Here is a 24,552-nt window from a genome sequence, read left to right as displayed (position 1 = left end):
TGGCGCCACGATCGCTTCAGGGCCGTCACATTTATCACTTCCGGTTATTGTTTCTCTCTCACAATTTTTTAATTTAAAAAATTCAATTTTAGTCATTGTTTAATAATTAAATTACACCAAGTATTTTATTAAGACGAAAATTTTCCATCTTTCCGAGTTGAGAATATTGAAAGAAATTTAAAAAAGCGAAAGAAAGAATAAGAAATAATTTGACTTCAGTAGTTGTGATAAATTTCTTTTTAAAGGGAAAAAACCGATTGTTTTCAACTAGGCGGGAAAATTAAAATGCCATTTTTTTCAAAGTTTATAAAAATCGTAATATTTTTATTTTCCTTTAGAAGAAAAATATAAAAATTTGTCATTTTTAAATTAATCATCGTATTCAATTGTATGAACTCTGCCATCTCCATCAATCCAAGTAATAGTTCCCGAGCTCCATCATTATTATCGCATTTTCAGAGACTTGCAATTAGGACAAAATATACCAGAGCGACGTAAAATTTCAAAATCTGAAATTTAATATTTATTTATTTATTTTATTATTTATTTTATAAATTTTATTAAATATTAATAAATAATAATTAAATTAAAATTTATTATTTATTTCTTTTATTAATATTAATATTAAATTGTCAAATTCAAGGGCAAAGAAAAATTGTTTATTTAATTAAATAAAATTAATTAATAGTATTATGTATTTAATATAATTATAATAATTATTAAATATTAATTAATTAATAATAAATTAATTCAATTCAAATTAAAAAGAAAAAATTTTGTTTTAATTAATTTTTAATTCATAAAATTAATCTGAAATTGAAAAAAATTCCAAATAATCTAAATAATTGACCTGAAGATGAAAATGAACCTCTGCTATTTTTCCAACCTTTATTAAAATTATCATCACATTTTCCTCGGAGCAAAATTATTGCAAAAAATAGATAAAATATAAACATCTGAAAAATTTTTTTTTCTTTCTTTAGAAAAGAAAACGAAACCGGAAAAAAAATACGAACCATCTTCATTGTTGAAGAGAAGAATAAATCCCAAGATACGAACAAACTGTTTACTTGTTAAAAGAATAAAAATTAAAACTATTTTTTTCTTTTTAAAATTATAAATATATTATTTTTTTTATCAGTGATAATTGCTTAATTTACGCAGATAATTTTCAACAAGAAACTTTGTTTTCTTTTTTTCTCTACGTCTACGATGAAAAATAATTTTGCTCGCAATTTTCTTTATCATTAAAATTCGCCTTTATTGTTTAAAACAACATTTTTTTTTTTTTTTATCTAAACTTATTGTCAAGTTTTGTTACGATTATGAAAAATACTTAAATATTGTTAAACTTATTAAATTTTTACATTGGAATTCTTGAAAAAATATTTACAACAAGAAACGAAAATAAATTTTCCAAAAAATCATAAAAGGAAAATTTTTGAAAAATGTTTCTAAACATGAAACGGAAAAAAATTTTCCTAAAAAACTTGAAAGGAAAATTTTTTTGAAATGTTTGTAAAAACTGAATAAATCTGAAAAATAGTCTTTTAAAATTGTTTCAAAATAATAGAGAAAAAAAATTAGAAAAATAGGAATAAAAAATAGAAAAAGAAAAAAAATAGAAAAAGAAATAAAAAATCGAAAAAGAAAAAAAAGTAAAAAATAGAAAAAGCAAAAAAAATACAAAAAGAAAAAAAATAGAAATAAAAAAATTGAAAAAGAAAAAAAATAGAAAGAGAAAAAATAGAAAAAGAAACAAAAGGTTTACCACTATTTTTCACTCATTGGTTTCGTCGAGAGTCGAGGAACAATATTCATCGATTGTAATTCTTGAAATAGAAGTTTACAGGCGTATGGTATTGTTATTGTTGAAACGCCGGCATTTCTTTTGTCCTTGTCTTGTTTTGATTCGCAACTGCGACAATGTCCACTGTAGACCATGAGGCCGCAGCCTTTGCACACGTCCACCTCGAAGGCGTCACTCGACAGCATCAGTCTTTCCACGAGGAGATTACTCGCCCCGTAGGCAATCAGACAATCGCGCTCCATTTCGCCGAGACGCAATCCACCTTCCTTAGAACGACCCTCCGTTGGTTGGCGGGTTAAAACTGCTCGTGGTCCTCTCGCTCTCGCGTGCATCTTGTCCTGCACCATGTGCTTCAATTTCTGATAGTACACCTTTAAAGAAATAAATAAATTAATAATTTATAATATTAATAAAAACGAATAATTAATAACATTAAAAATAATAATTAATTCCTGAATTCATTAACAACTAGCAAATGTTACGCGCGAAACGAGATGTTAAATTTATTGTTATTATGCAAATTACCTACAAAATTTTTTATTTACAAATATAAATTTTTAAATAATTTCTTAATAAAAATTTTAAAAATTCACTTATTAAAATTAATTATTATTATTTATATTTTCCAAAATTTTAATATAATTCTTCGCGAAAATTCAATTATTTTCATAAACAATAACATTCTTCGGAAGAATTCAATTATTTTTATAAATAGTAAAATTTTTTGACACATTTCAATTATTTTCAACAAAATTTTAATAAAAATTCTCGAAAGAATTCAACTATTTTCTTCAATTTTATTAAATCCTTTTTAAAACAATTCAATTATTTTTTTAAATAGTTAAATCTTTGCAAAAATTCAATTATTTTCAATAAAATTTCACGAAAGAATTCAATTCTATATTTTTAAAACAATTTTATTAACATTTCATGAAGGAATTTAATTCTTTTAAAATTTTTAAATATTTTTCAAAAAAATTCAATTATTTTCAATACAATTTTAATAAAATTTCACTAAAGAATTCAATTAATTTCTAAAATTTTAATAATTCCTTTAAAACAATTCAATTATTTTTTTTATTAATAATAAAATTCACCACAAAAATTAAATTATTAACAAAAACTCTAATAAAATTGTTTAAAAGAGATTAATTTTCTATTAAGAATTTTAATAAAATTTTGATAGTAAAATTATTAATATTACAGTTATTTAACAAAATAAATTATATTCAATAAATTAAAGAAATTTTTTTGAAATAATTCTTCGAAACAATTCAATTCACAAGAATTCAATTATTTTTGTAAATAATAAAATTCTTCAAAGCAATTCAATTATTTTCATAAATAATAAATTGTTTAGGAAAAATTTAATTTTTTTCAATACAATTTTGATAAAAATTCTCGAAAGGATACAATTATTTTTAAAAATATTATTTTAATTCAATTATTTTCAAGAGTTTTCATAAAAATTCAATCATTATCAACAATTCTAACAAAATTCTTCAAAACAAATTATTTTTATAATTTGTAAAATTCTCGGCAAGAATTCAATTTCTTTTTGTAAATAATAAAATTTTTCTAAACAATTCAATTATTCTCAAAAGTTTTTAATAAAATTCTTTGTAAATTTCAATTATTTTCAAAACTTTCAATTAAAATTATTAATTTAAAGAATTTTAATAAAAATCAATGCACGTCAAAAAAAGGAAATAAATCTTACCGGTCCAGAATACACATAGGCCTGTAAAGGCTCTCCAGTTGTTCCTGAATAAAAGAAATCCTTTCCGAGATAATTATATCCTTGATTTTCCAGTTCGTCACAAACGTCCTTCACCTTTGAGCCACCGAATGCTGAAATTATTTTTGAAAATTAATCAAAAGTAAAAAAAAAAAAATCCAAAACTTCATTAAAAAAGTTCTTTTGCTTTAGAAAAATCCAAAGTGTTTTTCTTAGTTATAAAATAGCAATAAATACATAAATCAATATTGGAAAAGAATATTTAAAGAAATTTTAAAAATATAAAATTTTGCAATGATTTTACTATGTATTTAAAAAATAATTGAATTTTTTTAGAAGAATTTTATTAAAATTTTTTTGAAAATAATTGAATTCCTGCGAAAAATTTTACTATTTAAAAAAATAATTGAATTGTTTCTCCAAGGATTTATTAAAATTCTAGAAAATAATTCAATTCTTTCGTAAAATTTTATTCAAAATAATTCAATTCTTTCGAAGGATGTATTAAAATTTTAGAAAATTTAATTACGAAAAATTTTATAACGAATTAAGGAAAAAAACCGATGCCAAATTAAAAGATGAATTGAATTGAATTTTGAAATACATTCAAAATAGAATTGAAATAAATTGAGAATTGAATTATAAAATAAAATTAAAAATTGAATTTTGAAATAAATTCAGAATTAAATTGAATTTTGAAATAAATATAGAATTGAATTGACTTTTGAAATAAATCCAAGAATTTAATTGTTTCTAAGGATTTATTAAAATTTTAGAAATTAATTGAATACTTTTGAAAAATTTGATAACGAATTAAGAAAAAATTGAATTTGTAAAGATTTTACTATTTAAGAAAATAATTTAATTTTTTTTCTCCAAGCGTTTATTAAAATATTAGAAAATAATTGAATTCTTTCGTGAAATTTTATTGAAAATAATTGAATTCTTTTAAAAATTTTACTTATTCTTCAAATAATAATTGAATTGTTTCTAAGGATTTATTAAAATTTCACGAAAAGAATTCAATTGTTTAGGACAATGTATTTAAATTGTAGAAAATAATTGAATTCTTTTCGTGCAATTTTATAACAAATTAAGAAAAAAATTGAATTTTTGTAAAGAATTTTAGTATTTATAAAAATAATTGAATTCTTCTGAAATTTTTTTTTTTTTTATAATTAAAATAATTGAATTCTTTTAAAAAATTGTGTAACAAAATTAAGAAAAAATTGAATTCCTTTCGTGAAATTTTATTAAAATTGTATTAAAAGTAATTGAATTTGTGCAGAGAATTTTAGTATTTATAAAAATAATTGAATTCTTCTGAAATTTTTTTGAGAATTAAGAAAATAATAATTGGTTTTTTTTAAAGAATTTATTGAAATATTTTAGAAAATAATTGAATTTTTTTCGTGAAAATTTTATTAAAATTGTATTAAAAGTAATTGAATTTTTGTAAAGAATTTTAGTATTTATAAAAATAATTGAATTCTTCTGAAATTTTCTTTTTTTTGAGAATTAAGAGAATAATTGTTTTTTTTTTGAAGAATTTATTGAAATATTTTAGAAAATAATTGAATTTTTTTCGTGAAATTTTATTAAAATTGTATTAAAAGTAATTGAATTTGTGCAGAAAATGTTAATATTTATAAAAATAATTGAATTCTTCTATAAATTTTTTTTTTTGAGAATTAAGAAAATAATTGCATTTTTTTTTGAAGAATTTATTGAAATATTAGAAAATAATTGAATTTTTTTCGTGAAAATTTTATTAAAATTGTATCAAAAATAATTGAATTTTTGTAAAGAATTTTAGTATTTATAAAAATAATTGAATTCTTCTGAAAAAATTTTTTTTTTTTGATAATTAAAATAATTGAATTCTTTTAAAAAATTGTGTAACAAAATTAAGAAAAAATTGAATTCTTTCGTAAAACTTTTGATTAAAAATATTTGAATTCTTGCAAAGATTTTATATTATTTATAAGAATAATTAAATTCTTGCAAAGAATTAATATTAAAATTTTCTTGAAAATATAATACGAGGAAAATAATTCAAGAATTTAATTTAATTTAATAATATTTTTTTAATTTAATTTAATTCAAGAATTTTTTTTTTTTAAGAATTTGATGTTGTGTTTAATTTTTACTTTAGGAAGAAAATAATAAAAACTCACCAGTTCCATAGTGAAATTCGCCCTTGAGCACTCCCGCCTTACCAGCGATGATCTCAATCAATTTCCCCACCGTCATCCGCGAGGGAAAACCATGCGGATTCATAATAATATCCGGACAAATCCCCTGATCATTAAACGGCAAATCCGCCTGCTCGACAATAAGCCCCGTCACTCCCTTCTGTCCATGCCGACTACTGAACTTGTCCCCAATCTCCGGCCGTCTCGTCTGCCTCAACAGCAGTTTCAGCAAAAACGAATTATCCTGAAAACTCGAGATCATCACCTTCTCCACGTAGGACGGTATCGAGCCCTTGTAGAGCACCGACTGCTCCCGATGCTCCACCGGATTCTGCTGCCCCCCGCCGCTCACGTGCTGATTATTCGTCTCCTTCGGCACCGACTTATTAATCATCACCTTTCGATTCTCCACCATCTCCCCAGGCGCCACAATCCCGTCCATGTCCAGCGCGTCGTGCTTCCAAATCGGCTTCTTCGTCGTCGCGTCAATCATCGGCCCGAGAATAATATCGTACGTCATGTTCGGGTAGCGTTTCAGCAAACACTTCGTATTTCGATACACGAGACAGCGACCAAAGCCTCGATCTATCGAGTCCTTGTTGATGACGAGCGCGTCCTCGATGTCGTAGCCGCTGTAGGACATGACGGCGACGATTGAATTCTGCCCCGCGGGGAGTTTGTCGAAGTTTATCAACTCGATGGTCCGGGTCTTGACCATTGGCGCCTGGGGGTAGACGAGATTGTACATCAGGGTGTCGATCCGATTCCGCTGGTTGTAGCCGATTGTGCCCATCGCCTGCTTGCCCATCGCGCATTGATAGGTGTTGCGGGGACTCTGATTGTGGTGCGGGAATGGCACGAGGCCGGCGCAAACCCCGAGGATTGTGAATGGCTCGATCTCCATGTGCGTCGTGCGGGAATTCACTTGGCTCTCGTCGAAGGCAATGTAGCTGTCGTTCTCTTCGTTCACGTCCAAATATTCAATTATACCCTCGTGCAGGAAGTCTTCGAAAGTTCTCAGTCCTTGTTCCAAGAGTTTCATATTCTCGTTTTGCAGAAGCGGTTCTCCGTTCTCGACGATTAGGTACGGACGGCATAGGCGACCACCGTCCGAACTTATGTGAATGCATCTGGAAAATGTATTTTTTTTTTAGTAAATTTTATTCTCAATAATATTTAAAATAGAATTTATTTTTGAAATTAGAAACTAAATTCATTCAGACCTCGGAACGACATTAAAAACTCAAAAAAAAAAAAAAAAACAATAAACCTTCAATAACATTTCTACTATAATTATTCCAATATTCTACTATTTTCAAAAACTTTAATAAAATTCTCATAAAATACTAAGAAAAAATTCCATTACTTTTAATACAATTCTGATAAAATTCTTCGCAAAAATTCAATTATTTTAATACAATTTCAACGAAATTCTTCGGAAGCATTCAATTATTTTAATACAACTTTTAAAAAAATTATTCTTAAAAATTAAATTATTTTCTTATAAATAATAAAATTTTTTACACGAATTAATTAAATTATTTTAATACAAGTTTAACAAAGTTCTTCCCAAGAATTCACTTATTTTTCATGAATAAAGAAATTTTTTGCACGATTTAAAATATTTTTAATATATAAATTTAATCAAATTCTTTAGAAAAATTCAATTACCTATATTTTAATAACAATTTTAATAAAATTCTCTGCACGAATTCAATTACTTTTAAAAAATAATCAAATTCAAATTAAAAGAAAATTAGCAATCTTCCAAATTAAGGGATAAATTCATTAAAATGTAAATAATAAAATTCTTCACAAGAATTCGATTATTTTTTAATTATAAATAATAAAATTCATCAATGAAATTAAAGTATTTTCAAATATTTTTTGGATAAAATACATTGCAATAATTCAATTATATTTATAAATTAATAAAATTCTTCTCAGGAATTGAATTATTTTCTGAAATTTTAATAAATCCTTTGAAACAATTCAATTATTTTTTTAAATAGTAAAATTTTTGCAAAAATTCAATTATTTTCAATAAAATTTCACGAGAAAATTCAATTATTTTATTTTAATAAATTCTTTGAAATAATTCAATTATTTTTTTAAATAGTAAAATCTTCGCAAAAATTCAATTATTTTCAATTCAGTTTTAATAACATTCTGCGAAAGAATTTAATTATTTTTTATTAATAATTTAATTCTTTTGAGGAATTTAATTATTTTCAATACAATTTTAATAAAGTTCTTCGCGAAAATTCCAGTATTTTTTCAAAATAATAAAAATTTTTGCACGAATTCAATTATTTACAATACAATTTTAATAAAATTCCTCAAAGAAATTCAATTATTTCCAAAAATTTTAATAAACTTTTTCTAATCAATTCAATTGTTTTCAATTTAATTTAACAAAATTTTGATCAATTGAAAATTCTTTAATTTAAGAGTTTCTCTTTGATTTAGGTATTGTATAATTAATTAATTTTAAAAAATTCCAATTAAAATATTTATTATTAATTTTCATTTAATTAATTTATTAAATTTCATTACTTTCTAGATTTTTTTTTACTAAAATTCTTCTCTAAATCAATTATTTTCAATAATTTTGAGCAATTTCTTAGAGAATTTATTTATTAAAAATAGTTTAGTTAAAATACGTGTAAAATTCAATATTGTTTTCATTTCAATTTTATAAAATTTTAATTATTCGACAATTTTTTAATTGAATATATATTCAAAAATTCCAAAAAAATTATTAATAAATTAGAAATTTTCAATTTTTACTTTTCTTTTTTTAATTTTTCAATTAGAAATTCTAAATTACTTAGTTTTTTACTTAAACTTTTTACAACAACTATTTCAGTATATTCAATTATTATTTTCTACAATTTTTAACCAAAATTCTCTTCTATATCAATTATTTTTAATAATTTTCAGAAACTTCTTTTTGAATTAAATTATTAAAAAAAATAAATCAAAAATCCATTTTAAATATTATTTAAAATTCAGTTATTTTCAAGTCAATTGTAAAAATTTTCGATGAATTGAAAATTTTTCAATTTTACATTTCTATATTATTGAAAATTTCATTTAATTTCAAAAAAAATTTCAATTGCAATTTTTTTGAAAAACTGAATTATTCAGAATCTTAAAATTCAATTGTTTCCAAAAATTTCTACTACAACTCTTGAAAAATTTAATTTCTTGAATCTTTAATTACAATTTTTCTCTAAATCAATTATTTTGAATAAATTTCGAAATTTTAATAGTTGATATACAAAAATTCTTTCGAAAAAGTCATCATATTATCCTAGGCTTTCATTCGAAAAAAAGTTGCAATTTTTGAAAATTGTAGTAAAAAAATCGAAAAAGTTATATTAACCCTTTGTAATTTTTAAAAATTAAATTTTAAATTAAAAAAAGTTTTAAATAATAATTTAATAAATACTAAATAATATTAATAGTAAATAATTTAAATAAATTTTTAAAGTTAAATTAAAATTAAAAAAATATATAAATAAAACAAAATTTGTTCTTGTCAATTAAAATTTGTTGTAAAAGAGAGATTTCTCACCTAAATTTGGGTTGCGAATAAATTGAAACAAAACTGCTGATCCAGCATTTTCGTCTCAATTTCCGAAAAATGCGTATCAGTCTCTCGTGATTTCTGACGACGCCAAGCATTGTGCCATTCAGGAAGACCATGTAGACACCAAGCTGATGAATTTCCTCGCCTCCAAGCATGCCCGGATCTTGAACTCCAAGATGGAAGGCAATTCTCGCCAGAGGTTCCTCCTCCACTTCGGTGGTAATGTGCGTCATCAGGGCTAAATTTTTCACTAATCCGCAACCCTAAAAAAATAAATTAGCTGAAAAAAAGTTCCTTTCATCTTCTTTTTGTATATTTTTTTCTATGTTTTTTTATCTTCATCTCCATCTTCTTTTTGCATATTTTTTTCTGTCTTTTTTTATTTTTTTTATGGTTTTTCTAATTACCTCTCCTTCGGGCGTATCGCTCGGACACAGCATTCCCCACTGCGAAGCCTGCAGAGAACGTGGACCCGAGACTTTTCTACTCTTCTCGAATTGCGAATTCACTCTCGTCATCATTCCCAGCGCGGAAATGTACGAGAGTCTCGACAGCACTTGCGTCACTCCGTGTCGCTCCATTTTGAAACGTTTTATCGTCCAGTTGCCCTAAAAAACATTTATTTATTTACTTTTTTCTTTATTCAATTCTTTACTTATTTACTTATTGATTTATCAAAATTCAAAAAATATTTTCTTCTTCTTTTAGTGCCATAATTCATAATTATTTTCAATCTCGATACATTTGGTCGAAAAAGAAAAGTCAAAAAATAACTCACCGTTGAAATTGCGAAAGCCAAACCGCTTGTAATTTTGTCCTGACGAAAGTACTTGACAATGTCAAATTGTGCTGCTTTTATCTTTGGTATATTTTTGTCGGCCACTGTTTTCAGCTGAAAACGATTAATTTTCATTTAACAAAAAGAAAAAAATTTTAATTAACCAAAAAAAAAAACAAATTTTAATGAATGAAAAAGGAACAATTTTTAATTAACCAAAAGAAACAATTTTTAATTAATCAAAAACCAATTTTAATTAACAAAAAAAAACGATGAATTATTTAATCTATTTAATCATAAGAGACAATTAATTAAAAGTGTAATTATTCAATAAAATCGGAGAGTAATTTAATTTGTTCACCTCCCAATTGAATCGCTTGAGAAGATCCTCGAACATAAGAGCGAGCAAGGAGCCGGCCAATTCCAATCGTTTATTCCCGTAATAATCGCGATCGTCCAATAGACTGTGATCATTCTGTGCCATTATCACTTTACGAATCATTAGCGCCAAATGAACTGCTTTCAATTTGAAACTAAAGTCCACGACCTGTGAAAAGAAAAAAAAAATTCCAAACATTTATTCTTTATTCGACAGGTCAACTATTTAAAACAAAAATTCTGTTTCTCCCTTCATTACTTACGGGAACGTGTGACAGTAAATTTGTCGCCAAAATATCTTTCATTTCATCGTAGAGATTCGATTTCACGATGTTAAATCTTTTCTGCTTTCGTTTGCTGCTCAAATAACTGAAAAAAATACAAATTTTATTCAATACTACTATTTTATTGATATTGAATATCGAAAATTTTATTTCTCCCTCCAGTGAATTTTGTTTTGACTTTTTTTTTAAAAAAATTAAAAGCTTCATTTTTGGAAGAAATTTAAATCAAAATTTTGAATAATCACAAATAATAAATTTCTTTGGAAAAATTCAATTATTTTCAATACTATTTTAATAAAATTTCTCGAAAAAATACAATTATTTTTAAAAATATTAATTAAATTTAATTCATTACAAGAATTTTGATATAAATTCAATTATTTTCGACAATTTTGCTGAAATTCTTTTAAAAAATTATTATTTTGAAAATTTTTTAATAAAATTCCTTCAAAAAATTCAATTATTTTCAAATATTCAGATAAAATTCTTCGAAACAATTTAATTATTTTTATAAATAGTAAAATTATTCGCAGGAATTTAATTATTTTCAATATAATTTTTAAAAAATTTCATAAAAGAATTCAATTATTTTCAAGATTATTTTCAATAAAAATTCTCGAAATGAATTCAATTATTTTCAAATATTTTTAGAAATACTTTCCAAGAATTCAATGATTTTCAGTAAATCGACAATTTAATTATTTCTGAAAATACTTAAATTCTTGAATAGAATTTTATTATAAAACTTTCATAAATAATTGAATCCCTATGGAAAAAATTCAGTCAATTCCATTTTTAATTTTTAATTATTTTGATAAATAATATAAAATCCCTCGACGAAATTGAATTATTTTCAGAAATAATAAAATTCTTCGAAGGAATTCAATTATATTTCTGACTTACTATAGAGCTTCGTTTTGTGATTTTATGTCCTGACAGTCGTCCAAACTCGCCGACAATTTTTCACTGATATTATCTTCAGTGCCAATCATTTGTACAATTTCCTGATCGCACTGAAAACCCAGGGCGTTGAAAACGGCGACAATCGGCACGTCCTGAAGCCAGAAAGAAAAGAAAAAATTTTAAATAAAATTAATAAATTTATTTTAAATAAAAAATAAAAAGAATGAATTTCTAAATAGAATTTTCAATAAAAAATAAAAAGAACAAATTTCTAAATAGAATTTTCAATAAAAGATGTAAAACATAAATTTTCAATAGAATTTTAAATAAAAAACGTAAAAAAATTAATCGTTATTAGAATTTTCAATAAAAAACGTAAAAAAAAAATAGAAAAATTAATAAACAAAATAAATTTTCAATAAAATTTTCAATAAAAAATAAAAAGAACAAATTTCTAAATAGAATTTTAAATAAAAAAGGAAAAAAGAAATTTCTAAATAGAATTTAAAAAAAATGAAAAAGAATAAATTTCTAAATAGAATTAAAAATTAAAAAAATAAATCTTTAATAGAATTTTTAATAAAAAACGTAAAAAAAAATAGAAAAATTAATAAACAAAAAAAATTTTTTCAAGAATTTTAAATAAAAAAGAAAAATAATAAATTTCTAAATAGAATTTTCAATAAAAGACGTAAAAAAATAAATTTTCAATAGAATTTTAAATAAAAATTGAGAAATATAAATCCTTAATAGAATTTTCACTAAAAAACAAAAAATAAATCCTTATTAGAATTTTCAATAAAAACATTAAAAAAATAGAAAAATTAATATACAAAATAAATTTTTAATAGAATTTTAAATAAAAAAAGGAAAAGAATAAATTTCTCAATAGAATTTTTAATAAAAGATGTAAAAAAATAACTTTTCAATAGAAATTTAAATAAAAATTGAGAAAAATAAATCCTTAATAGAATTTTCAATAAGAAAGGAAAAGAATAAAATTCTCAATAGAATTTTTAATAAAAGACGTAAAAAAATAACTTTTCAATAGAATTTTAAATAAAAATTAATAAAAATAAATCCTTAATAGAATTTTCAATAAAGAACAAAAAATAAATCCTTATTAGAATTTTCAATAAAAAACGTAAAAAAATAGAAAAATTAATAAACAAGATAAATTTTCAATAGAATTTTAAGTAAAAAATATAAAGAATAAATTTCTAAATAGAATTTTCAATAAAAAACGTAAATAAAGTAGAAAAATTAATAAACAAGAATTTGGCGAAATATTCAATTTTTTTTCTGTTTCAAAATAATAAAAACTAAATTTTCAATAGAATTTTAAATAAAACAACGTAAAAAAAGAGAAAAATTAATAAACTAAATAAATTTTTAATAGGATTTTAAATAAAAAGTAAAAAGAATAAATTCTAAATAGAATTTTTCATAAAAGACGTAAAAAAATAGAAAACTTGATCCAAAAAATGTTAAACAAAAATTACTTATTTACTTAAAAAAAAAAATAAAGAAAAAAAAATATAGAAATAGTATTAAATAAAAAGAAATGAAAAATAATAAATAATACTTTTAATAAAATTCCCTTGTAAAGAAAATTAAGCTCTACAAATAAAAAGAAAAGAATCACTTACGTCCGAGAAAATATTGAGTCTCACGTAATATTTCCCGGCTTTTCCAATAACATTTGTACGTGTTTTTCTCTCATGCGTGACACTATTGCAAATAGCGACAATGCAATTTTTACTGTCCTCCTCGAGTAAAATACGATTTCTCAACAATTGCTCCTGAATGAGTATGACTTTTTCCTGTCCATTGATGACAAAATAACCGCCCGGGTCGTGGGGACATTCCTTCAATTGCGCGAGTTCATAATGCGATTTATTGGTGAGTACGCAATTTGAACTGCGTAACATTATTGGCATTCTACCGAGCAGTAAATTATTTCTTATTATCGTCTCATGACCGCGTGTATATTGTATGTCCACCGTAATTGGCGCCGAATAATTTAAATCCCTTAATCGACAATCCATCGGTGTCGATGGACACGATCCGTTTATTCCCTCCTCAATATCTGGCGTTCCCACGTAAACGTTCAAGTATCTAGAGAAGAATAATTCTGCGTTAATATTTCAAAATTCAAAAACAAAAAAAAATTTTCAAATCAAATTTTTTTTTTTACAAATTTAACAACATAAAAAAAATTGTTGTAAAACATGAAGAAATCGATCACTCCGAGTCTTCGACTCGAAGCGAACGATTTCTTCATGTTTTATAATAATTAAACATTTTGCAATCAATGACTTTTAATAATTTTTGAAAAAGTTCTTTTTGAGAAGTTTCAAATTCATTTGTTTACGATTCAATTTTACGAAATTTCATCTATTCGTATTTCTTCAATTATATATTAGAAAATAAAAACTTGAATTAATTTCAAAACAATTGAATTAAACTTCTTCAAAAAAATTAATTCTACAGAATTGTTAGTTAAAAGTATGAAAAATTCATATTTGCAAAGATTTTAATTTGAAACCTTCTGAAAATTTAATTATTTCTAAAAATATCGAAAATTATCTAAAATTGTAACAGAAATTAATTTTTAAATCAATTTTGATTAGAAAATTTTACTAAAATTCAGTTATTTAAATACAAAAAAAAATAATTTACTGTATGTTTCTTAATATTAAATTCTTTCAACGAATTTTAATATAATTTTTAAGAATAATTGCATTTTTCGAAAATTTAAAATATTGTATTAAAACAACAATTTTTCAAGAAATTTTATTAAAATTTCTGAACATAATTGAATTTTTGTAAAGAATTCTTAATTAAAATGTCGACTTACAAAAATGTTAATTTGAAATCTTTTCAAAATTCAATTATTATCTAATATTCAAAATTATCGAAAATTCGAAAAACCGAATTTCTTAAAATTCAACATTTTTTCTTCTTTTTTATGGCATTTAGCTTCAATATTTTTGTGCTCTTCAAAAATACTTTACCTAATTTTTTATCTCAACCCTTTGGTAAAAAATCTAAAATTATCAAAAATATTCAAAAATTCGAAAAACCGAATTTCTTAAAATTCAACATTTTTTTTCTTTTTTATGGCATTTAGCTTCACTATTTTTGTGCTCTTTGGAAATACTTTGTTTATTTAAAAATCTCCACGCTTTGGTAGAAAATCTAAAATTATCAAAAATATTCAAAAATTCGAAAAACCGAATTTCTTAAAATTCAACATTTTTTTTTCCTTTTTATGGCATTTAGCTTCATTATTTTTGTGCTCTTCAAAAATACTTTACCTAATTTTTTATCTCAACCCTTTGGTTAAAAATCTAAAATTATCAAAAATATTCAAAAATTCGAAAAACCGAATTTAATAAAATTCAACATTTTTTCTTCTTTTTCATGGCATTTAGCTTCACTATTTTTGTGCTCTTGGGAAATACTTTGTTTATTTAAAAATCTCTACCGTTTGGTAAAAAATCTAAAATTATCAAAAATATTCAAAAATTCGAAAAACCGAATTTCTTAAAATTCAACATTTTTTTTTCCTTTTTATGGCATTTAGCTTCACTATTTTTGTGCTCTTCAAAAATACTTTACCTAATTTTTTATCTCAACCCTTTGGTAAAAAATCTAAAATTATCAAAAATATTCAAAAATTCGAAAAACCGAATTTCTTAAAATTCAACATTTTTTTTCTTTTTTATGGCATTTAGCTTCACTATTTTTGTGCTCTTTGGAAATACTTTGTTTATTTAAAAATCTCCACGCTTTGGTAAAAAATCTAAAATTATCAAAAATATTCAAAAATTCGAAAAACCGAATTTCTTAAAATTCAACATTTTTTTTTCCTTTTTATGGCATTTAGCTTCATTATTTTTGTGCTCTTCAAAAATACTTTACCTAATTTTTTATCTCAACCCTTTGGTTAAAAATCTAAAATTATCAAAAATATTCAAAAATTCGAAAAACCGAATTTCTTAAAATTCAACATTTTTTCTTCTTTTTCATGGCATTTAGCTTCACTATTTTTGTGCTCTTGGGAAATACTTTGTTTATTTAAAAATCTCTACCGTTTGGTAAAAAATCTAAAATTATCAAAAATATTCAAAAATTCGAAAAACCGAATTTCTTAAAATTCAACATTTTTTTTTCCTTTTTATGGCATTTAGCTTCATTATTTTTGTGCTCTTCAAAAATACTTTACCTAATTTTTTATCTCAACCCTTTGGTTAAAAATCTAAAATTATCAAAAATATTCAAAAATTCGAAAAACCGAATTTAATAAAATTCAACATTTTTTCTTCTTTTTCATGGCATTTAGCTTCACTATTTTTGTGCTCTTGGGAAATACTTTGTTTATTTAAAAATCTCTACCGTTTGGTAAAAAATCTAAAATTATCAAAAATATTCAAAAATTCGAAAAACCGAATTTCATAAAATTCAACATTTTTTCTTCTTTTTTATGGCATTTAGCTTCATTATTTTTGTGCTCTTCAAAAATACTTTACCTAATTTTTTATCTCAACCCTTTGGTTAAAAATCTAAAATTATCAAAAATATTCAAAAATTCGAAAAACCGAATTTCTTAAAATTCAACATTTTTTTTTCCTTTTTATGGCATTTAGCTTCATTATTTTTGTGCTCTTCAAAAATACTTTACCTAATTTTTTATCTCAACCCTTTGGTTAAAAATCTAAAATTATCAAAAATATTCAAAAATTCGAAAAACCGAATTTCTTAAAATTCAACATTTTTTCTTCTTTTTCATGGCATTTAGCTTCACTATTTTTGTGCTCTTGGGAAATACTTTGTTTATTTAAAAATCTCTACCGTTTGGTAAAAAATCTAAAATTATCAAAAATATTCAAAAATTCGAAAAACCGAATTTCTTAAAATTCAACATTTTTTTTTCCTTTTTATGGTATTTAGCTTCATTATTTTTGTGCTCTTCAAAAATACTTTACCTAATTTTTTATCTCAACCCTTTGGTTAAAAATCTAAAATTATCAAAAATATTCAAAAATTCGAAAAACCGAATTTAATAAAATTCAACATTTTTTCTTCTTTTTCATGGCATTTAGCTTCACTATTTTTGTGCTCTTGGGAAATACTTTGTTTATTTAAAAATCTCTACCGTTTGGTAAAAAATCTAAAATTATCAAAAATATTCAAAAATTCGAAAAACCGAATTTCATAAAATTCAACATTTTTTCTTCTTTTTTATGGCATTTAGCTTCATTATTTTTGTGCTCTTCAAAAATACTTTACCTAATTTTTTATCTCAACCCTTTGGTTAAAAATCTAAAATTATCAAAAATATTCAAAAATTCGAAAAACCGAATTTCTTAAAATTCAACATTTTTTCTTCTTTTTCATGGCATTTAGCTTCACTATTTTTGTGCTCTTGGGAAATACTTTGTTTATTTAAAAATCTCTACCGTTTGGTAAAAAATCTAAAATTATCAAAAATATTCAAAAATTCGAAAAACCGAATTTCTTAAAATTCAACATTTTTTTTTCCTTTTTATGGCATTTAGCTTTATTATTTTTGTGCTCTTCAAAAATACTTTACCTAATTTTTTATCTTAACCCTTTGGTAAAAAATCTAAAATTATCAAAAATATTCAAAAATTCGAAAAACCGAATTTAATAAAATTCAACGTTTTTTCTTCTTTTTTATAGCATTTAGCTTCACTATTTTTGTGCTCTTGGGAAATACTTTGTTTATTTAAAAATCTCCACGCTTTGGTAAAAAATCTAAAATTATCAAAAATATTCAAAAATTCGAAAAACAGAATTTCTTAAAATTCAACATTTTTTCTTCTTTTTCATGGCATTTAGCTTCACTATTTTTGTGCTCTTGGGAAATACTTTGTTTATTTAAAAATCTCTACCGTTTGGTAAAAAATCTAAAATTATCAAAAATATTCAAAAATTCGAAAAACCGAATTTCTTAAAATTCAACATTTTTTTTTCTTTTTTATGGCATTTAGCTTCATTATTTTTGTGCTCTTCAAAAATACTTTACCTAATTTTTTATCTCAACCCTTTGGTTAAAAATCTAAAATTATCAAAAATATTCAAAAATTCGAAAAACCGAATTTCTTAAAATTCAACATTTTTTTTTCCTTTTTATGGCATTTAGCTTCATTATTTTTGTGCTCTTGGGAAATACTTTGTTTATTTAAAAATCTCCACGCTTTGGTAAAAAATCTAAAATTATCAAAAATATTCAAAAATTCGAAAAACCGAATTTCTTAAAATTCAACATTTTTTCTTCTTTTTCATGGCATTTAGCTTCACTATTTTTGTGCTCTTGGGAAATACTTTGTTTATTTAAAAATCTCTACCGTTTGGTAAAAAATCTAAAATTATCAAAAATATTCAAAAATTCGAAAAACCGAATTTCTTAAAATTCAACATTTTTTTTTCCTTTTTATGGCATTTAGCTTCATTATTTTTGTGCTCTTCAAAAATACTTTACCTAATTTTTAATCTCAAACCTTTGGTTAAAAATCTAAAATTATCAAAAATATTCAAAAATTCGAAAAACCGAATTTCTTAAAATTCAACATTTTTTCTTCTTTTTCATGGCATTTAGCTTCACTATTTTTGTGCTCTTGGGAAATACTTTGTTTATTTAAAAATCTCTACCGTTTGGTAAAAAATCTAAAATTATCAAAAATATTCAAAAATTCGAAAAACCGAATTTAATAAAATTCAACGTTTTTTCTTCTTTTTTATGGCATTTAGCTTCACTATTTTTGTGCTCTTTGGAAATACTTTACTTATTTACGCAGGGTGTCTAACAAGGATCGAGAAAATAGTTCTCTGACTTTTTACTAATTTTATTTCTGTTTTCTTGGGACAAAAATATAGTAACTGACATGTTTAACAATAAATTAATATCTAATGATAGAAACAAACGATAATAAAAATCTTTTAAATTTTTTTAGATTAAAAAAATTTTTATTCACAAAAATTTTAATTTTTGTATAAATTTTTAGAAATTTCCTTGACTTTCAATGAAATTCTCTTATATTCTCTGACTTCCCTAACTTCCCTGACCGTTAGACACCCTGTTAAATGTTTTAATAATAATTGAATTCCTAAAAAGAATTGTATTATATTTATCAATTAATTGAATTTTTGAGAAGAATTTTATTAAAATTTTTTTAAATAATTGAGTTTCAGTTGAAAATTATATTATTTGTGAAAATAATGGAATTCATGGGAGGAATTTTATTAAAATTTTTAGAAAATAATTGAATTTCTGTGAAGAATTTTAATTCTTTGAAAATATGTAATTGAATTCTGGTGGTGAATATTGTTATTTTTGAAAATAATTGAATTTTGCAAAGAATTAATTCTAAAAATTAAAGTTATAATTTTTTTAATATTTAATTATTATACCTAAAATTTTAACTAAAATTCATTTTTAACTCAATTTTTATTAGAAAATTCTACGCGAAATTAATTATTTAAATACAAAGGAAATGCAAGTAAATAATTTATTAAATAATTGAATGTTTTTTAAATTTTAATTCTTATAAAGAATTTTAACAACAAAATTTTAAATATCTATGTAATTAAATTTTTTGCCGAATTTTGATAAAATTTTTAAAAATAATTACATTTTTCGAGGAATTCGATTTAAAATTGTGTTAAAAATAATTGAAATTCTGCGATTTTTATTATTTATGAAAATAATTGAATTATTGCGAAAAAGTTTATAAAAAATTTGTAAATAATTGAATTCCTCTGAAATTTTTATTATTTATGAAATTAATCAAACATTTTCGTAAAATTTTATTAAAATTTTTCTTTAAATAATTGAATTCTTTGGGAAATTCTATTAAAATAATTGATATTAAAAATCATTGAATTGAGGGAAATTTTGAAAATAATTGAAATTTTGCCAAGAATTTTATTAAAATTTTTGAGAAGAATTTTATTATTCGTAAAGATAATTGAAATTTTGACGAGAATTTTTGTAAATTTTTTAACATAATTAAATTCCTGAGAAAGAATTTTATTACTTTTGAAAATAATTGAATTTCTCCAAATATTAGTTTTAATTTTATCCTTTTTAATTAATTTAATTCAATTTCTTTTAATTTCTTTTAATTTCTTTAATTTTTTTCTTCTTTTTCATTTTTTTTTCTATTTCACGATTTGTTTTCTATTCTCTAGCTTGAGATTCGAATAAGAAAGAATATGAATATTTTCTTACTTGAGATAAAAATCAGGATCAGCATCACTGAAAACCATTTCATTTGCCTGAATAATTTTTTTCACCTCAACGTTGATGAAATAATTAAATGAATCAATATGCTGACGAACCAATCCTTTGACTTTTAGAAAAGCCGGAACTAATTTCCATTTATCCTGTCGAAAAAAATTCATGAAAGAAATTATATTATTTAAAAATCAGTAAAATTAAACAATTAATTAGTCAAATAAATAATCTTTAAGGTCCGAGATCTTTTTTTATAAAATAAGGCAAATAAAACGAAAACAATCGGTCAATGAATGAATAAAGTAAATAAATATTTTTATTCATTGTCCGAATGTTTTCGTTTTATTTGACTTATTTTATAAATAATTAATACTGAATAAAAATTAATAATTAAGTCGAAATTAATAAAAATCGAAAGAAAAATTAATAAAACGAATCAAAAGAATAAAAGAAACGCAGAAATTATTTTCTAACCTATCAAAGTAAGAATAAATCTCGATTAAAAGGATTAAAAGTATTTATATTATTTAGAAAGAGAATAAGAATTTTTAATAACAAAAAGTCGAAGTATTAATAAATGTTTGTTATTCGTATTGATATAGAAATAATAAAAGGGAAACTAAATAAATAAATATAGGAAACAAATAGAAAACAATTTTCTAACCTCTGAAATGGTGGAAAAATTTGTACTTACTGGAATTGGTGGAATTTGCACGACTTTATAATATTTCTCCTTGGCCTTGTCGGCCTCGGAAAGTTTAGTCTTCATGTCTCCCATTATTTATTTTATTTAAAAAACTATATCACTATTTTACATCATTTATATTTGTGTTAATTAAAAGCGCATAAACGCACGTGTTTTTCGTGTTTGCGACTTTTTCATGCAGCGTGAAGTCCGGAGCACTTGTTTTGATTCGATTGCGCATGTGTACGACACTGAATTAACGGCGCGAAATTCAAAACTGTTTTCTTTGCGAAACAACATTTTTTGTCCCGTTTATAAATAAATAAATATATATTAATAAATAAGTAAATAAATAAATAATAATAAATGAACAAGTAAACAAATAAATAATAATAATAATTTCGACGAAAGGGTAGAAGAAATAAATAAAAAATAAATAATAATTTTGACGAAAGGGTTTGTCCCGTTTGTAAATAAATAAGTAAATAAATAAAAAAAATAAGTAAACAAATAAATAATAATAATTTCAACGAAAGGGTTTGTCCCATTTATAAATAAATAAGTAAATAAATAATAATAATAATAACAATAATGTTGTTGAGCGTGAAGCGCTCCTGAGAAAAGTTTCCAAGAAGCAATAAATTTGAGGTTATGTTCATAATTTTTTGAATAAAAAAACAGAAAGAGAATTGATTACCATAAGAAATTATTGATCCTCGATTCTTCATTACACCCGAAATATTCCATAAAAACTGATTTCAAAGTGACGTAATTAAAAATTAACTTTTAATCAAAATAAATTTAACATAAACATAACCTAAAATTCGTTTGCTTCTTGGGAGCGAGTAATAATAATAATAATGGTTTTCTTTATCCAGGTATTTAAATTCACAGATTTTCCACTTCCGACTACAAACTAAAATTCTTTATCCAGGTATCTGAATTCACAGATTTTCCATTTTTTACTACAAACTAAAATTCTTTATCCAGGTATCTGAATTCACAGATTTTCCACTTCCGACTACAAACATTCTTTATCCAGGTATTTGAATTCACAGATTTTCCAGTTCCGATGACTGCAAAAAAAAGTAATAATATTAATAATAATAATAATAATAATAGTAGTAGTAATATTAATAATTTAGTAATAATAACAATAGCAATAATAATAATAATAGTAGTAAATAATAATACTAAAAATAATAATAATAATTAGTAATAAAATTAAAAATATTTTTTATAAAAATATAATAATATAATATTTTATATTTTTTATAAAAAAATATTTTTTTCCAAAAAATTATTAAAGATAAAATTCTCACGCACAATAATACAATGATTGTAATTACAAACAGATTTCAAATTGCCGCTAATCTAATTAGAATAATGAAAGCGTGTGTGTGTCTTAATTGATTAACCTTTACCACCATAGGTTGCTAATTTAAGTATTGTTGTCTCTCTCTGTCTCACTCACTCTCTCTCACTCCTCTGTTTTCCTCTCTTTCCCTCTTTTGCGCTTCTCTTCCACTTTCTCTCTCTTTCTCTCTTTCACTTTAAATTAGAAGTGAAATACTCATTAGACCAAGTGCTGTCTAGGTAATTGGTCTCCAGGAAGTGTGCGTTATATATAAAATTGTTAGAAAAAGAGAGAGAGAGAGAGGGAATGAAAAAATAATTCACACCTATTTTTGCAGTGAATTTGCAAATTTCCTTTATTTATAAATTTTTGACACCAACCACCAAATAAGAGGACCGAGGTGTGAGGAATTTAAAAATCGACCAAAAACGGATCTACGGAGGCGAACGACCCTGAGGTTTTCCTTAGGGCGATACTATGAGACCTACGTGAGTTGAAAATTACCAATTTATTATTTTTATCACTTTTATTATTTTATTATTATTATTATTTATCAATAAATAAATTTATTCTCTTCATGTTAACCTCATAGGTTTCTACATAAATAAAGCCCTCAAGTTTTTATTATTTATTATTATTATTATTATTAGATTTTATTTTATTGTAATTTTAATATTTACAAATTCCCTTTATATTTTCTCTTAAAATTTTCAAATTATATTATTCTCCTAGATGCTTTTTTGTTATATTAATTTTCCCCCTTTTCCCCAAGTCAATTTTTGTAAAATTCATCGAGTCAAAATTTATTTTTTTTAATTGAATTTTTTATTTTAATAAACAATTTAATTCAGTCAAATATAAAATCAAATTAGGTATTTGATTAAACCAGCCAATTTGATAGATTTGACTTCAAATATTCATTGTCTTGTCGTTAAATAATTTTAATTTTATAATTTTACATTATAATTTTTTATATTATAATTATAATTTTGTATTATAATTTAATTTTATAATATAATTTAATAGCAACGAAAAATATTAATAAAAATTGAGTAAATATTTTTTTTTTTTTTTTTTTTTTTAATAATAATAATTAATTAATTTAAATAAACATTTGGAAGTACTTTAAAAAAATAATTACTAATTTCTTTTAAATTTATTATTCATATGTGACGCCCTCCAAAGAAGAACACTAAAAAACAATAATCATTTTGAGGTTATGTTTGTATTATTTTTACCTTCATTTTTAACTTTTTGCTTAATTTTGAAAAAATGAAATCAGTTTTTGTTAATTTATTTTTGATGTAAAAACAATAAACTTTAGTGGTTCATATTGAGAGTTGTTTCACCTTTTGGTATTTTCGTGCAAAAAATTTTAAACATAACCTCAAATTTTTTACTATTTCTTCAGCGTGTCGTTCATAAAATAGTGATAATATAATAATGATAATAATAATACTAATGATAACAATAATAATAAAAATAGAAAAGAATAATAGAAAAGTAAGAAAATAATAAAATTATTAGCAGTAAAAATAATAATAATGATAATATTAATAACAACAATAATAGAAATATTATCAATAAAAAAATAATAAGTCTAATGGTAACCGCAGTAATCATAAAAATAGTGAAAAGTAATAGAAAAATAAGAAAATAATAAAAAATAATAATAATAATAATAATAATAATAATCATAAAAATAATAAAAATATTAAGAATAAAAATATAATGATAATAATAATAACAATAATAATTTTAATAAAAATATTGACAATAAAAATAAATAAAAATTAAGATTTAGATCACATTAGATTAGGAAATAAATAATAATAATTTAAAAGTGTTTTAGAATAAAAAAAATTAATGAAGAAAAGTGAAATTACACCTTTGGAGTTTAACGTTTACATGACGTTTGATTGACAGTCAATTGACACCGCGCGTCTTTTTAAGTTCGATCTCAGTTTGGATGGGACGGTGAACAACTAAAGAAAGTTTAAATTAACTTTTTCCCCGGCTCTAAATTTAAACGTCTCGCAAACCATCGGAAGGGTTTTATTTCAAAACAGGATCATCGCGATTTTTTTTCCCATATAATTTTCTTTCTTGTTTAACACACAATTTTCTTCAGTTTGCAAAAGAAGAAATAAATAAAAAAAAAATGCCCAGAGTTTGAAAATTTTATATTTTGTTGGAAAATAAAAAAAATTTTAAATTATTTCCTTTTCGAAATCGGACTTAAAAACAAGACTCAGTTTTGACGGTGAAGAAATAAGGAAAAAAGCGAAAAAGTATAAATTTTGAAAATAAATCAAAATAAGGCAATTTTATGTCTTAAAATTAGTTTTCTAATCAGAAATTCAGTCAATATTTGGTTTAATATTTGTTTTCGAACTCGGGCTTGAAAACAAGACTCAATTTTGACAGTGAAGAAATAAGGAAAAAAGCGAAAAAGTATAAATTTTGAAAATTTGTATATATAAAATTTGGAGGACTTTTTTTTCAAAACTTAATTCTTCTATAAATTAATAAATTTGTATGATAAAAAGTTATTTGAAAATTA

The 24,552-nt window shown here is 22.8% G+C and overlaps 1 protein-coding gene across 1 annotated transcript; it reads right to left on the bottom strand.

The window, feature by feature from the left end:
* Window positions 1–457: 457 nt before the first annotated feature.
* LOC122504941 (DNA-directed RNA polymerase III subunit RPC2) lies at window positions 458–20,836 on the bottom strand. Its single transcript, XM_043616306.1, has 13 exons — window positions 20,642–20,836; window positions 19,942–20,096; window positions 13,331–13,799; window positions 11,682–11,833; window positions 10,758–10,863; window positions 10,478–10,663; window positions 10,117–10,230; window positions 9,746–9,946; window positions 9,324–9,601; window positions 5,726–6,873; window positions 3,531–3,661; window positions 1,772–2,181; window positions 458–509 (listed from the first exon to the last, which is right to left on the bottom strand). Exons 1-12 carry the CDS (start codon window positions 20,723–20,725, stop codon window positions 1,774–1,776), a joined length of 3,432 nt encoding a protein of 1,143 aa, XP_043472241.1. The 5' UTR covers window positions 20,726–20,836; the 3' UTR covers window positions 458–509; window positions 1,772–1,773.
* Between the last annotated feature and the right edge of the window lie 3,716 nt (window positions 20,837–24,552).

The sequence above is a fragment of the Leptopilina heterotoma genome, unplaced genomic scaffold (genome assembly GCF_015476425.1).
Source record: "Leptopilina heterotoma isolate Lh14 unplaced genomic scaffold, ASM1547642v1 Lhet_325, whole genome shotgun sequence".
In the NCBI taxonomy this organism is placed as follows: Eukaryota; Metazoa; Arthropoda; class Insecta; order Hymenoptera; family Figitidae; genus Leptopilina; species Leptopilina heterotoma.
The sequence above is the reverse complement of the archived record's forward strand: the minus strand, read 5'-3'. Positions and strand labels throughout refer to the sequence as shown.

Bases quoted from the DNA above. Each gene is read 5' to 3' on its own strand.
- LOC122504941 (XM_043616306.1), bottom strand. From the start codon at position 20,725: ATGGGAGACATGAAGACTAAACTTTCCGAGGCCGACAAGGCCAAGGAG. The intron at 10,864-11,681 runs GTAAGTCAGAAA...TATTTTTTTCAG, and splicing joins TCACAAAACGAAGCTCTATA to TTATTTGAGCAGCAAACGAA. The intron at 10,664-10,757 runs GTAAGTAATGAA...TTCTTTTCACAG, and splicing joins ATTTACTGTCACACGTTCCC to GTCGTGGACTTTAGTTTCAA.